Source organism: Equus quagga, chromosome 8, assembly GCF_021613505.1.
Source record: "Equus quagga isolate Etosha38 chromosome 8, UCLA_HA_Equagga_1.0, whole genome shotgun sequence".
Classification (NCBI taxonomy): Eukaryota; Metazoa; Chordata; class Mammalia; order Perissodactyla; family Equidae; genus Equus; species Equus quagga.
In genome coordinates, this window is record NC_060274.1 from 78,569,637 (window position 1) to 78,584,462 (window position 14,826).

The window sequence follows — 14,826 nt, forward strand, 5'->3', positions numbered from 1 at the left end:
TTCCCCCGACCCCACTACACCGACAATCAAAAAGAAGCCCACAGATTTCTATGACCGTCAGGACCCCAGTTCACTCAGATGAGAGTGAATCCAAAATTGAAATATGCACACTTTCATGTGTCTGTCAGGACACAGCAGCTTACAAACCAGTAGCAAACGACTCTAAGTCTCAGTGGCTTAAAACAAAAAAAGGTTTCTTTCTTGTTCCTACGTTCATCCTGGGCCAGCCAGGTGAACCATTCCACACTGTACTCCACACACTGTCCCTGCACAGGACCCGGGCTGACAGAGCCCCCACTATCTGGAAAGCTGGCAGATGCAGCGGCAGAGGGAACAAGACGCGGTAAAGGAGGCAGTGGCATTTAAGGAGTTCCACCCAGAAGTGACACACAACACTTCTGATCACAGTTCACTGGCCAAAGCACATCAAACAGTCTTGCCTATTTCAAGGGCCAGGAAAATGCATTCCTCCCATTTATCCAGAAGGCAAAGAATGAGAACATTTGTATGGAGCCCTGACGGCTTCCAAACTACAACTGGAAGGCATTCTGTGAAGTAGAAGACGCTATGCCAAAGTTCATTACTAAAAGTTATTAAGAGAGTAATAGTACCAACTTGTGCTGGGCACCACGCTAAGGGATCTAAAGAAGAATGAGTCCTATGCAGTAGGGTGAGACAATCTATAAACAATTTCAACGTGGCGTGAGAAATGTGAACAGGGAACTAAGTCCAGGACAGCGCCTGAGCCAGCCATGGGATTGATGGTCAGGAAGAACTCTAGGAGCTCGAGGTCAGCCACGTCTACACAGCTGCAGGAGGGAGTCAGCCTGGAGAAGGACTTGCAGTAGAGTCACAGGTGGAGGCAGGAGTCTGGAGACAGCCAGGCAAGAGGTGCCTTCTTTCAAAGGAGACAGGTGTCCCTGTGCTCAATGCAGACAAGCGGTGAACAGATCCTCGCACTGGCGGGTCCGAGGGAACGGATCTGTATCCCACAGCCCAGCCCCGGAAGCCCTTACTCAGGGATCCTCTTGACACACTCTCATCCTGCTAGCAGAAAACGCACCCAAACAAACCGCGCACGCCAGCCTGTGCGGGCTGCTGACACCACTTGGCTCCTGGCTTTGTGCCGCAGTGAATGCGCTCGCTCCCTAAGAGTGCACTCTTTCTCAGTTCCTAATTGCAGCCAGGGAGGGAGACACACTTAGTACAACGAAGGTCACGAAGCCAACCAGACACTCTTTTCAGTGAGTTTTTGAAGTGGCAGTGTGGGAAACAGAATGAGGCAGGTTTGGGGGTTTTTTTAAGTCAGGTAAGGCAAACTTTATGCATGTGTGTGAAAGGCTGGATTCTATCACTTTAATTTAAAAACTACCCAAATAAAAAATGCCTAGTACCAACGGTCAGAAGAAAGAGAATTACAAATAAACAATGATTTTAAATGCATTTTTATTCTTCTTGACTTTCTAGTTTAAACCAATGCTAATGAAGAACAAAATAAAGGCACTATTTTGCATTAAAAAATATTCTCAGGAATTTCAATATCAGCTAAAGTTTGAGGGTTTTTTCCCACTGAAGTGCCCTCAGAGTCACAGAGCTTTAAGTAGACAGACACTGTGGGGTGGGGGAGGGCAGGAGATAGCTTTTCTAGTTCGGGGTTTATTACAGGTATGATTTCTACTTTTTACACTTGACAGTTCCATGCTTCTCAAACGGAGGAGCTCAATGACAACCAGAGGGCTTTCAGGACCACAGGTGGGAGAGGGGAGGGGAAGTTTTTCCCAGAAGAGTAATTTAAAATAGCATTTTTGTATTAAAATGTATTATGGAATAGAATGCAAAACAGGCAGACTGTCAAAGATAAAAGTGGAGACTGATGAGAAAATCTGCACAGGCAGGATGGGGCGCGGCAGGTCCAGGCCCCCGGCGCGGGCACGAACTGCCTCCACCATTAGTTCAACCGAAAAACGGCGAGAAGCCCTAGGCCTGTCATAACTCATCCTTCCACTCACTATACACTGACAGCCCTGAACCAACTTTTTAAAAAATTCAACAAATATTTAACACCTACTATATGCCAGGCCCTTCACACATCAGGATAAATATCATTTTGGCCTGCCACATGATTTTGGGTTACCAGCCACTAGCCTGAGGTAAATCCTGGGCCTCCTAGCAGAGGAGGAGGTCTGCCATTAGGCAGCAGAGGGGGTGCCAGGCCAGCCCCTGTGGCGAAAGACCCAAACGCCAGAGCTCCCTCACAAATGCAAGGCACTCTCCAGGCATCGAGGACCCTCCTGGAGCAGAGACTTAAAGGTGGGGGCTGCCCAAATAGCTGTGCTGCTGCTATGGAGGGTCTGGGGGAACAGCAGAGGCGGTCTGCAGGAAGGGACCCCTGGACTACGCCCAGTCCTGAGGACACTGCTACAACCAGCAGGGCACAAGACACCTGGGAAGCTGTCATCCACACACCTGGCAGACTGGGCTGTCCAAAAGCACAGGCTTCAGGACTCACACTCAGGGGTTCAACACGCTACTTTTTAAATGTTTTTAAGTGCACCACGCAATCAGAAAAATACATAGATCTGGGGTGAACAGTTTGGTGAAGTTTTACAAACTGTACCCACCCATCAAAACCAGCATCCAGATCAAGAAATACATTTTTATTAGCTCTAAGAAACCACTTTACAATGAGTGAACCTACTGTTTGACCTTTAGCCATCCAACCTTCAATGAAAACACATTTTCAGGAATGCCGTCTAGGAGATGATTTAGAGCTAAAATAAGCAAGACCAAGGAAGGCAACTCTTTTTAAAAAGTGATTCATTGCCACATCCAAGAGGAGGTCAGCGCAGGCTATCCCAGCCTTCCACATCAACACAAGCAGCTCGCCCCAATTCCAGGACAGCCCAATCCCAGGCGCTTCCACTATGCATCATGAGCACATTCACGGATTTGCTTCGTTTTCTACGTGGACCAGATGGTGGTAAAGAACAGAACTCCAAGACTAGTCTCCACTTTCCCCCAAACTAACACATTCTGCTAGGTGCTCTAAGTTCGGGAAGAAAACAGTCATTGTTTCAGTCCAGTTATCAGGAGCCCTGGTTCTAAGCTGAGCAAAAACTGCTCTCTCTCAGCTAATAAGGAAAACAAAAGGAGAAATGCCCTAGGAAAACAATGTGTCAGAGGTTCCCCTGCATGGAGAATCAGGCACATTCCTTTTAGGAGATAGTAAGTACATGATAAAGAAACAAATTAAAAACAGCGTGGACTCCAACACAAGGCACAAGTATGTACCATCCCAAGACATTTACTGCAAAGTTTCTTTAATAAGGAAAAAATTTTTTCAGCAGAAAAACATAAAATACACATCTCAATGAAACATTAGTTATGAAAAATGAAAACTGTAAAGACCTCCAAGCTATTCAGAAAAACAGTACTGACAGTGTCCTTCACAAACAAAAGAAAATGGCTCCACGAATACATTCCTATCTTTACCCCTCCAAGTAGCCCGCGTCAATTTCATTTTGGTGAATAAAGCTGTAAGTCTTTAAGAAATCAAAACTGTACCTTGGAGGTAGAAATTCTAAACTGTACGTCAAGAGCAGGTTAAAATCAATATGCCTAATCTATTCTAATGACTTTATTTACGTTTTTCAGTTAATTCACTGCAACATTCAAAAACTGTTTTAAGTCATAAAGATCTTATAGTTTTCTGTCCTGTGTACCTGACCAGATCAGAACTGCTGTCATCTCTGAGGTTTCCCTTGATCAACGGATGAGGCAGTCGCAGTACACCAAACAACCACCAAGTGGCCTTTTAAATACGGGACGATTAAAGTGGCAAATCATTTTGCTGTCCTTCCAAGAAGTCACAGGTGACCCCCCCCGTGACCAGCTTCTGGGACTGTGGGCACACATCTGAAGATACAGGATCAGATGGGTACATTTTGTAGCTATGAGGTCAATACCAGAAAAATTCCCTCTTACCCCTTCAACAACATACTCTACGCATATTCATGAGATCATTTAGCATCACTTCCTTCTCTAAGGGTCCAATCTGTACCTTGGAGCTGGAAGACAGTAAAAGGACAACTCTGATATACAGGACCTCCCAGGTTCTCCAATAGGAAGCTGAGGCAGTCTCATCCTCTAGCTCATGTGAGCTGCACTGCTGAGAGCTCTCAGTAAGGGACCATATTCTGGCCTTTACTGGGTATTATTCCTGTCATTCAACATAAAAGCACAAAGACACAGCGGTCAGTCCAACAAGGACAACAGCCCATGGGAGGTGTGATCACTGTCAGAGGACATCAAATGCAACACATTAGTGGGCTGCAGAAAAGCAGAGGGGAGAAAGGAGTTCAGAGTTCAAATGAGTGTCTTTTCTCCTTCCCACCTCATTCCCTCTACTCATAACATCAGGCCTAAGTTGCTTTGCTGAAACCCCTTCCAGCTCTGTGCTTTCCAAGGGCTGGAAATTACATTTACTGTATATGTGAGACTAAAACCCACTGCACACTGAGCTGAGCCTTATTCAGTGCACTAATGCCACTTCAGGCTGTTCATCACACTGCTTTATTCATAAGGCTGGGTACCGGGTGGAACTACATGAATTTAACATCTTGCTGTGCCTGAAATGTTCATTAAGTGCTCTTATCTGCAGTCACCTGCCCACCCTGCAGAACCACTCTTCACTAATTTATAGAGACTATAATCTGCTCACATTTAAATTATGATGAACAGGAACATTTCCACTGGAAAAATCATCACACATCTTAATTTGCACTGCCAATTAGGAGGTCTTTAGAAAAGAAAAAAAAATCTGATCATCTTACATATAGTAATTTGCCCTAATTGGTGCATAATGGGTTGGATATAATTTGTGGATTACCCCGACATGGTAAATAGTTTATATAACATTTTAGAGCTACCAAAAATTAGCCTCATTACTTGACAGTATAATGTTCACTTCCAACTACACATTCTGGGACATGTTGAATTTTCTAAGCATGAACTATGTATACAAGTGGTGGAAGGGCAGTTCCAGCAGAACAAGCTTCAGGAGTGATACATTATCAAGATACATTTGCTGATGAAATGCACAAGGGGCTCACAGCTCCTTGCAGAAGGGCTTAAATCCTGGAGAAACCGAACCTCCTAGAAGCACAGGATACTAATTACGTGGTAAAGGCCAGGGGTTAAAAAAAAAAAAAAAAATCTAACCTTGACTCAGTCCTTCTTAATCTTGAACTACTGTTTATCTTCCTTGCTTTTAATACCCCCCCTCATCGGAGAAATCTAAAAATACTCTTTCTCATGAACATTCACAACAGATTTTTCTCAAATGGCCACTTTCAGGAAGCCTTTCAGAAATCACTTAAGTGGCCAAAGCGACCATTAGTGGCTCGGTCTCTAATTTGCCGCTGGACCCAGGCAGATGACAGCGACCTGGCCTCGGGCACCACGCCGCTTTGAGTCTCCCAACGCCGGGGGCTCCGCCTCTCTCTCTCCCAGGACCCAGGTGGAGAAAAGAAGTAAACACCAGTCCAAGGTAAGGTGGAAGCAGTGAGTCAGAGAGGCTCACAAAAGGAAGAAAAAAATCCAACCCTTACACAAAGCATCTCTTGGGCTCCCGCAAGCTGCTTCCTTCCCTTTCTAGAAGTTTTATTTTTAGTTCGTTTGAAAAAGTTTTTATTGCTTACCTCTGAACAAAATATGTATATTCATTACTAGAAAGTAGAGAAAAGCTCTTTTAAAAAGTGAAAAAAAAAAAAAAAGACTGAAGCCACATTCACATTCCAACCACCCATCGTAACATTTAGGGAACTTACTCTCAAATGTTTCTTAATGAGATTTTTTAAACCTAGTTTAGATCACGATGAGTAATTGGGGTAGTTCTGGGTAGTATATGGTCTTGGGATCTTGGGGCTTTTATTTTTTAACTTGGCCTAATGACGCTGCCATTTCCCTTAAGTGGTTACAAGTTCCTTGAAAACATTTGCAAAAGTTCGAGAACAAATAAAGCAATTCCTTTTAAATTCCATTATCAAAGTCGAAGTGGTCTGATTCTCCACTATGTTTTTTACAACACTGCACTTAAACTTCCTGATCTCTGTGCCAATTCCCGGAGAAAGTAGGGGGCGCGCACCCAAAAAGCTCCCCCGCCCCCGCCCTCCCCGTTCCACGAGCGCTGCGCCCCTGGGCCTCCCCGCCTGCCCTTCCTTCCAAATGCGTCCACTCCTGGGGCTCGGAGCCCCAGCGGCCCGGTCTGCGCCCCCCGGGGCATCCCCCCCGGGCCAGAGGCGAGCGCCCGCGTGCGAGAATGCGGGCCGCTCTGGTCCGGGTAGCACACCCAGACCCACAGCGTACACCCGCAGGGCGCGCCCGCTGCGGCGCTCGCGGAACTGGGCGCGCCCGACTCCCGACTCGGGAGCCCAGGGCCACGTTTGCAGCCCAAGGCGGGGAGACGGGCCGAGTGCAAAAGGGAGGAAGGCCGAAGATGCGTCCGGGTTGCGGCGGGCGGCCGGACCCTCACCTGGGCGCGAGTCGCCAACTCCATTCTTCCCGACGGGGCCCCAGCCTCCTCCAGCACGCGGCCACGGGAGCCCGGTCGCCAGGGGCCAGGCTCACGGAGAACGCCCGGGGCCGCGCAGCTCGCGCGCTCCGCCCGGAGTTGCGGCGGGCCGGGGGAGGGGCGCACTCGGCGCCCGGGACAGGGGGAGTGCGCCGCGCCGGCCACTGGGCGCCGCCGCGCTGGCCGCGAGCCTCCGCTCCCCGACCCAAACTTCGCGACCCCGGCACTTCGCTTCGCACGCAGCGCGCGAGGGGGCTGCAGCTGGGCGCGGCCCGGGGCGGCTGCCAGTCTGGGGGCGCCGGGCTCCCCCCTGCAGCGGAGGGAGGGAGTGGAGCCGTCCGGCCGGGTTTCGCGCGGGAGAAATGAGAGGGGGCTGTCCCGGCGCAGGCTCCAGCTGGCACGCCCGGCTACGCGCGCCGGATATTGGCAGGGTTTATCCCAGGTAGCGCCCTGGAGCGCGGGCCTCTGCTGCAGTGGGAGTCTGCGATCCCAGGAAAGCGTTTTAAGGCTGCTTTAGAAGTTGGTTTTTGTTTGTAAAAGGGTGGAGTTGTGCCGCATCCCAAGACATTTGCTACAGGGTTCACTTTGCAAAAAAGGCAACCCCAGTTTCTTTACCAAGGCCCCGGGGTGGGGAGCTGCAAACTCCCTGAAACGTAAGACGGCCTTTCCTATACCATTGAAAGTATAGGCCTCCTGCCCCAGTAGACAGAGAGTTCTAGAGAATGCTGATTTATTTAACAAATACTGGCTGAGCATCTACAGTGTATCAGGCACTGTGTTAGGCCTGGGAACAGAAGACTGAACAAAAATCAGGGCCCTGCACTGCTGAGACTTATGGTCTGGGAGCCAGCCACTAACATGATATAAGTGTAATAATGACGCAAATAAGTGTAATAATAATGTAATTATCGATTAATTTGATTAATAATTTAACAATGAATTTAAATAACACCATTAATTGATAGTGGTAAGATCAATCATGATGCAAACAAGCGTAAATTTGGAGCTATGATAGATGCCAGGAAGTAAAAGGTAAGTGGTACTCTGGTGGTATAAAATAGGGGGACTTAATTTGCCACAGATCAGGGAAGACTTTTAAGAGTTCAGGGATGAAGAGTGAAGAATTAAGTGGGCGGAGATTGTGGATTGTGGTAGACGAAGTTGTCCTGAAATCATAGCAGGCTGGCTGGACAGTACTGAAAGCGTAATTAGCACTGTGGTCATGAGTTCATAGTGGAACACCTTCTGCAGCTCTTGGCTGCTTAGGATCTGACATTCATCTTTTCCTTGTTGAAGGAATGAATGAAGTTGGCCAAACATTTACTCAAGCTTGAGGAGATAACATCTGGGAACTGTCTTCCTTCCTTCTTTCATTGGTTTAGGAAATGTATGTTGTGTGCCCTCTGTGTTCCAGCCCATGGGGATGGTAAGGCAAATAAAATACTGATTTAAGAAAAGATTTTGTTGTCTTTTTATTGAATAATGTAAGCTATCAATTATAGCCACTTTCATTTTTATTATGCCATAGAGTTTTCCTTCACATACGGTGTCTCCTTGAATCCTCCTAATATTCTTCCAGATTCTTATGATCCACATTTTTAAAATAAGGAAACAGAATCTAAGAAGATACATTAAGAGAAAGATCCCTGTGGCCGCTCCATGATCCAGTGGTTAAGTTCGCATGCTCCACTTCAGCGGCCCAATGTTTCGCTGGTTCTGATCCTGGGCATGGACATGGTGCTGCTCATCTGGCCATGCTGAGGTGGTGTCTCACATGCCACAACTAGAAGTACCCACGACTAAAATATACAACTATGTCCTGGGGGGATTTGGGGAGAAAAAGAAAAAAAGAAAAGATTGGCAACAGTTGTTAGCTGTTAGCTCTCGTGTCAATCTTTAAAAAAAAAAAAGAGAGAAAGATCCCTGCCACCTTGCCAGTTAATGACAGATTCCCTAACTGAGAGCCATTCCTTCTGCCTCCAGATTCAACATTCTCTCCATTATTCTTTTTCCCTTTGGCTGCCAGGAAACTCAAAGTGAAATTTATTCAATCAGAACTTTTTTTCTTGCTTCCTCATGAGCCGGTGATCTTATTTCCATTTATTTCCTTTCGTTGTAGGTTGCATCAAATCCCTTTTGGAAAAGGCAGTATAAATTTGAAGTAGGTCAGATTTTGCAAAGCACTTGAAGTAACCTAGTTCTTACCTGGAAACCTGTAAGCTGCTGAGTCGTCCTGCTTTAGAAATTTGCTGTAAGCAGTCCTAAATCTTCAGATGGCAACCTGGAAACTTCCTTCCTTTGCCTGGCAAAGCCCATGCACTCGAATGGTACTTAGTAATTGATTCTGTGTGGTGTGTGGTATTGTCAGATTTTGGTTTTATTCTGTTTAGGGAAATCCTATGGAACCAGGGGATTTTAACATCATCCTGTGATAATACTTCCTACTGGTGGTTATTGATGGGATTAATAACATGGAGCATTGGGTTTCAGCATGGCACTGCAAGCACGAGTGTCCCTTCCCAGAAGCAATAGTATACTTACTGCAATAGAGGAAAAGGAGGCATCATGTTTGCAAAATTCCTTTCAGAAGTCTCTGTCTAGAAATTTACGCTTGCTTACTTTTTAAATGTTTCTATGAGAGAATAAAAAACTTAGTCCATAGTACCTTCAACAAGGTAAGAGATTTGTGATTAGAGGCCATAACACGTGCTTTAAATGACATGAAATAGTTGTGGTTGGATGTCAGCCCTGGCCCCCAATTTTCACTCTGAAAGGAGTCCAGACATCTCTCCTGTACTCTGAAGCAGTTGCTCTGCCCTCCCCACAGAGCTTAGCTGTGGGCAAGCTCCTCAGTCCACCCTGTCTAACAGAAAATTGTGCCAGTTTGGTGTTCTGGACAATGCAGCCAAGAATCCACGTTTGGTGGAGAGCTGGAAGTAATTGGGTAATAAGTGTATACTGCTTAGCATTGTATTTGATCATGAATAAATTAAATGACTACTAAACAAGATAACATCGCTGGTGGTTCTCTCTTGGTATCTTGAAACTTCCATCTCCTTGTGATTAGATAAGACCTAGCCTAGAAGGGGGAGACATGCCTAAATTTGAGGCACGTAGAGATAAAATTTCCAAGTTGTCGCAGAATGAAACATCTAGACTTGAGTCTCTTATAGCGAAATCATCAACAGTGACTGGATGCCTTTCTGAAAAGTTGTCTTTAATTGCAACTGGATATTCCATCTTCCTGACTTGGCTTGCTAAGATAATGCTGTCACAACCTCACGATTTAAATACATTCTGATGATAACCACTTGAATGGCTTTGGAGAAGAGGGTCTGAACAAGCAATAATCGAAGCCTTCACATATTGGGGGCAGACAAGTACACATCACAATGAGACTGTAGTGCCCATGGTCCTACCAAAACGTTAATAGTAACAGTGGTATGAAGAATAGCAGCTAACTCAGTGAGCAGTGGCTATGCCCAGAGCCCTGTGCTGAGTTAACCTCCCTTCATTGAATCCTTCAACTGTGACAGCAACCCATCGGCTCCTCAAAAATAGTGCTGTGAAAATAAATGAAACAATATTTTCAAAGCATTTAGGATTTCTTAGAGACGCTATATAAACTCCAGATATGATTAATACAATCCATATTTCATAGATCTTTGCAAAATATGTTAATAATTTAGTCTGTGAACATAAAATACGATTATAACTAGGCACTGACAATAAATGGATGAAAATGAAAACAGATTATTCAATAACTCTTACTTTTCTAAGAATTTATATATTATGAAAAGAAATGGTAGTAAGCCGCTTCTAATTAGTGGTACCAACAAAAGTACTGTGGTGCATAGTTTTTAAAGAACTAAGTTTTTTTCATAATGAATTACATAGGTAGCATTTTTTTTAAAGTAATCTATAAAATATCAACATAGAGTTCAGGATAACGTATCTATAAATAATAACTTTTAAACTACTTCTTAACAAAAAGTCAAAAGACATTTCATTAGTTTGATAGAAAAATGTAGAATATTTTTTAAAGCAGTGTTGTAATTTCTATTTTGTCAAGCTAAAATAACCAATTACCTAGTATTTCAGAAAAGAATTTCAAAGTATCGATATTTATTACAATATTAAGTAAACTTTGCTGTTTCAGCTATAGTCAGAAACCTCCATTATTTCCTAACCTTGATTCAGGATTTGGCAAGCAATAATAGAAAATCTTGGGTCATAAAATGGAAAAGTTGGAATCAGAAATGTAAAACTTCTCTAAATAGGTGGCTCTACAAATATTTTGTATTAATACTATATTTGGGGGGAAAAACACAGCTTTCCAGACTTCGTGGAATTTCCAAAGTTGTAACTGATTAATCCTTTTTTTGCTTGAAATAATCAAGTATTTGTATGCTAGTGGTAAGGCTGAATCACATTTGCGATTGAGCCAGTGATGGCGTTGTTGATTCCGTTAAGCTTCCAGGTGAGTCTGCTGAGCAGGTATGTTTGAGAACCATTGCTCAGTCCTTTGCAAAGTGGGGTCTTAAGACCAGCAGCATCTGGTAAAGAGCTCTGGTAAAGAAATTCAAATTCATGCCCCACCCCCCAGACCTACTGAATTAGAAACTGGGGGTAGAGCCCAGCAGTCTGAGTTTTAATCACCAATCCAGCTGATTCCAATCCTTGCTTGAAGAATCACTATGGTTATAATCCACCGTCAACCGTTCACCGGCTGGGTGACCTTGGGACTAATCGTTGAGCTTCCTTTTTCTCATCTGTAAAATGGGCATGCTGCAGACCTGCCCAGTCCACTCAACAGTATCCCTACAAAGATGAACATGTAGTATCAGATGTGATTGTATTTTGTGAAGCCTCCAGTGCTGGACCTTTGTAAAGTAGTATTAATTGTAATAATCCTTCCATTTATTGAATACTACCCATGTTCCAGGAACTGTTTAGGCATTGTTTCACTCAGTCACCACCACAAACGTGTGACGTACATAACACCACCCTCATTTTTCAGATAAGGAAACTCAGTCTTTGAGAATTTAGGAAACTTGCTCACGGCAACCCAGCAGAGCCAAGCTAGAACCCAGGTAAGTCCTACTACAAAGCTGTACTCTTACCTTTGCCTTTATTCGGGTAGCTTGGTGGGGGAGGAAGAAACTCAGACTGTAAAAAAATGAGAACTAGGTTCCTTATGTACTATCATCCCACCCTACTTACTTACTGTGCCTAAGATTCTGATATCTTCTCACCATTTGTGTCTGAAAGTAATTATTTTCCCATTTATAGACCACTTTTGGCAGGTGTTCCCATATTCTTTTCAAGAGGCCACCCCCGACCCCGCCACACACTTCTGTCTCTCTTTTCCAGACTCTACCCGTGGTCTGGACTTTAATGTGGCTAACTTGTCCCAGGTGGTTACTCTCGGCTGATAATCTGATCACCATGTCTTTAACAGCTTTCCGCTCTGACCTAGTTATCATGTCTGGATTCCTTTCTAGCTTTTGAGTCCACATGAGCTCCTGACCTTGCTAACTGTAGCCCAGCACCGGGAAATTTCTGACAGCATAAAATTCAAGGTCTAATCTTAAGACTATGGAATGAAACCGATAACCAAGTTGGGCTCAGGAAATGGAGTACAATGGGACTTGGGCATTTCTGACCATTATTTCCAAAGCAAATCATACCTGTATATGAAATATGGACAAGAAGTCATCTACTCTGAAAGTGTGTTAAATATGGCTTGTTAGGGAATGTCATTTTGCAGGCACAGCCTTACCACACTCCTCTTATAAACAGGAGGTGAACTGTTTCAATCAGAAGCTGACCAAGTAAGCTGAAATGTTATATTTTGATTCTTTTGTTTTTTAAGAAAACAAAACCATTTCCTACAATGGTTCCCACTCCATCTTTCCTCTCAACTTTCCTCCCAAACACTCTAAAACTGTCAAGCATTTTATGTACCAGAACTTGCGGTTCTCCACAGGGCTCAGGAAAGGCTGAGAGGATTTCTTATGTCAGGAGGCATAGTTTTTGCAATTTCTTAGGAAAGTTGGGCTGTGGGATGGCCCAGACAGAATCTATTATACTTTAAACTTGAAACATGCTTCCCAAAGAAGAAAGAAAAGCAAAACAATTAAACAGAAACCGAGACAATAATACTAATAATAAATGGACTTCTACTTTTTCAGAGACAGCTCGTGTTCTATTGACTGATTAGTGCCTGGGGTGATACTCACAGCCTCAAAACCATATTCTCAGAGAAGGTAAAGCAGTGTCTACATTACAACCAAAAACGGAATTCAGCCGCAAGGTTGAAGGAAAGGCCAATGCAAGCAAACCATTTTATTTGACATCATAAATTTATCTTCTGCTTTATACTCCTCCCTTTAAAAAAAAAAAAAAAAAGCAAACTAAACTATCGAAAGACGTTAGGCAAAAGTCACACGCTAACATCAGCAGTTTCCAAAGTTTATTAACTTCTGAGTAAAGCAACTGCTTGAAAGTGTTTGAGTGTCTTTAATCCCCATGAAATCTTTTCACTGAAACCTTGGAGGTGAGCAAAAACTTTTGTGCTAACAGCTCCTGCTTTAGCATCTTGATCTCCATTCCCTCCAGCAACACAACTGTTGTGCAGCCTTGTTGTTTCATATTCCAGCCGGCATTTGATAGTCATTGTAGATCTCTAAGCTTTGGACACTGCCCCCGGACATTGAAGCTGCAAATAAATGACATAGCAGGTGGTCCTGTGGCAAATAACCCATGTTTACGTAGATTGTTTCTTCTTTTGTCCTTTCCGTGGACAGGAATAGTGTTGAAACACACTTCTGTGTCATTTTTATTTGAAATATTTATTGAGATCATCGTAGATTCACATGAAGTTGTAAGAAATAACACAGAGAAATTCTCTGTACATTTTGCCCAGTTTCCTGCAACAGTAACATTTTGGGAAACTGTAGTACATTGTCCCATCCACCACCCTGACATTGATACAGTTCACCAATCCAATTCAGATTTCCCCAGTTTGACTTGCGCATGTGTGCGTGTGTGTATTTAGTTCTATACAGTTTTATCACATGTAGATTTGTGCATGCACCACCGCAGTCAAGATACTGACCATTTCTAACATCACAAGCATCCCTCCTGTTGCCCTTTTATAACGACACCCACCTCCCTCCTACCTATCCACTCGCCTTCTTTATCCCCGGTAACCATTAATCTGTTCTCTGTTTCTAAAATTTTATAATTTCAAAAGTGTTACATACCTTTTGGAGAACAGTATGTAACCTTTTGGAATTGTCTTTTTAAACTCAGCATAGTTCTCTGGGATTCATCCAAGTAATTATAGCTATCAAATAGTCTGTTCCTTTTTATTGCTCAGTAGCAGTCCATGGTATGTATGTACCACAGGTTTGAACCATTCACCCGTGGAAGGACATCTGGGCTGATTCTAGTTTGTGGGTATCACAGATAAGGCTGCTGTGAACATTTTTTTAAAGCATATATATATATATTTTTTTTCTTTTTTTAAAGATTGGCACCTGGGCTAACAACTGTTGCCAATCTCTTTTTTTTTTTCTTTCTGCTTTATTTCCCAAACCGCCCCCCCCACCACCCCCAGTGCGTAGCTGTATATCCTAGTTGCAGGTTCTTCTAGTTGTGGGATGTGGGATGCCGCCTCAACATGGCCTGACATGCGGTGCCATGTCCACGCCCAGGATCCAAACCCTGGGCCGCCACAGCGGAGCGTGAACTTAACCACTCGGCCATGGAGCCGGCCCCCAAAGCATATATATTTTTTTTAAGATTTTATTTTTCCTTTTTTTCCCAAAGACCCCCAGTACATAGTTGTGTATTTTTAGTTGTGGGTCCTTCTAGTTGTGCTATGTGGGACACTGCCTCAGCGTGGCCTGTCGACTGGTGCCATGTCCGCACCCAGGATTCAAACTGGCAAAACCCTGGGCTGCCGAAGCAGAGCACGCAAACTTAACCACTCGGCCACGGGGCCGGCCCCTGCTGTGAACATTTGTACGAATATAGTTTTCATTTCTCTGGAATAAATGCCCAAGAGTGCACTTGCTGGGTGGAATGGCAGTTGCACGTTTAGTTTCATATGAAACTGCCAAACTTTTCCAGACGGGCTGTACTATTTCATATTCCCACCAGCAGTGTCTGAGCGATCCAGTCTCCTCTCCAGGATCCCATATCCTGCTCCAAATTCATCCTCTGCTACATTTGGTATTGTCAGCATT

The 14,826-nt window shown here is 44.2% G+C and overlaps 1 protein-coding gene across 3 annotated transcripts in view; it reads right to left on the bottom strand.

The window, feature by feature from the left end:
• CDCA7L (cell division cycle associated 7 like) overlaps positions 1-6,771 on the bottom strand; it is a 49,175-nt gene extending 42,404 nt beyond the window's left edge. For 2 of the 3 annotated variants that reach the window (XM_046669567.1, XM_046669566.1), the window contains exon 1: positions 6,533-6,771. In XM_046669567.1, the coding sequence (XP_046525523.1) occupies positions 6,533-6,556 (24 nt within the window). In that variant the 5' untranslated portion in view covers positions 6,557-6,771. The remainder of the gene's footprint in view (positions 1-6,532) is intronic. The other variant, XM_046669565.1, reaches the window with a different exon arrangement.
• Between the last annotated feature and the right edge of the window lie 8,055 nt (positions 6,772-14,826).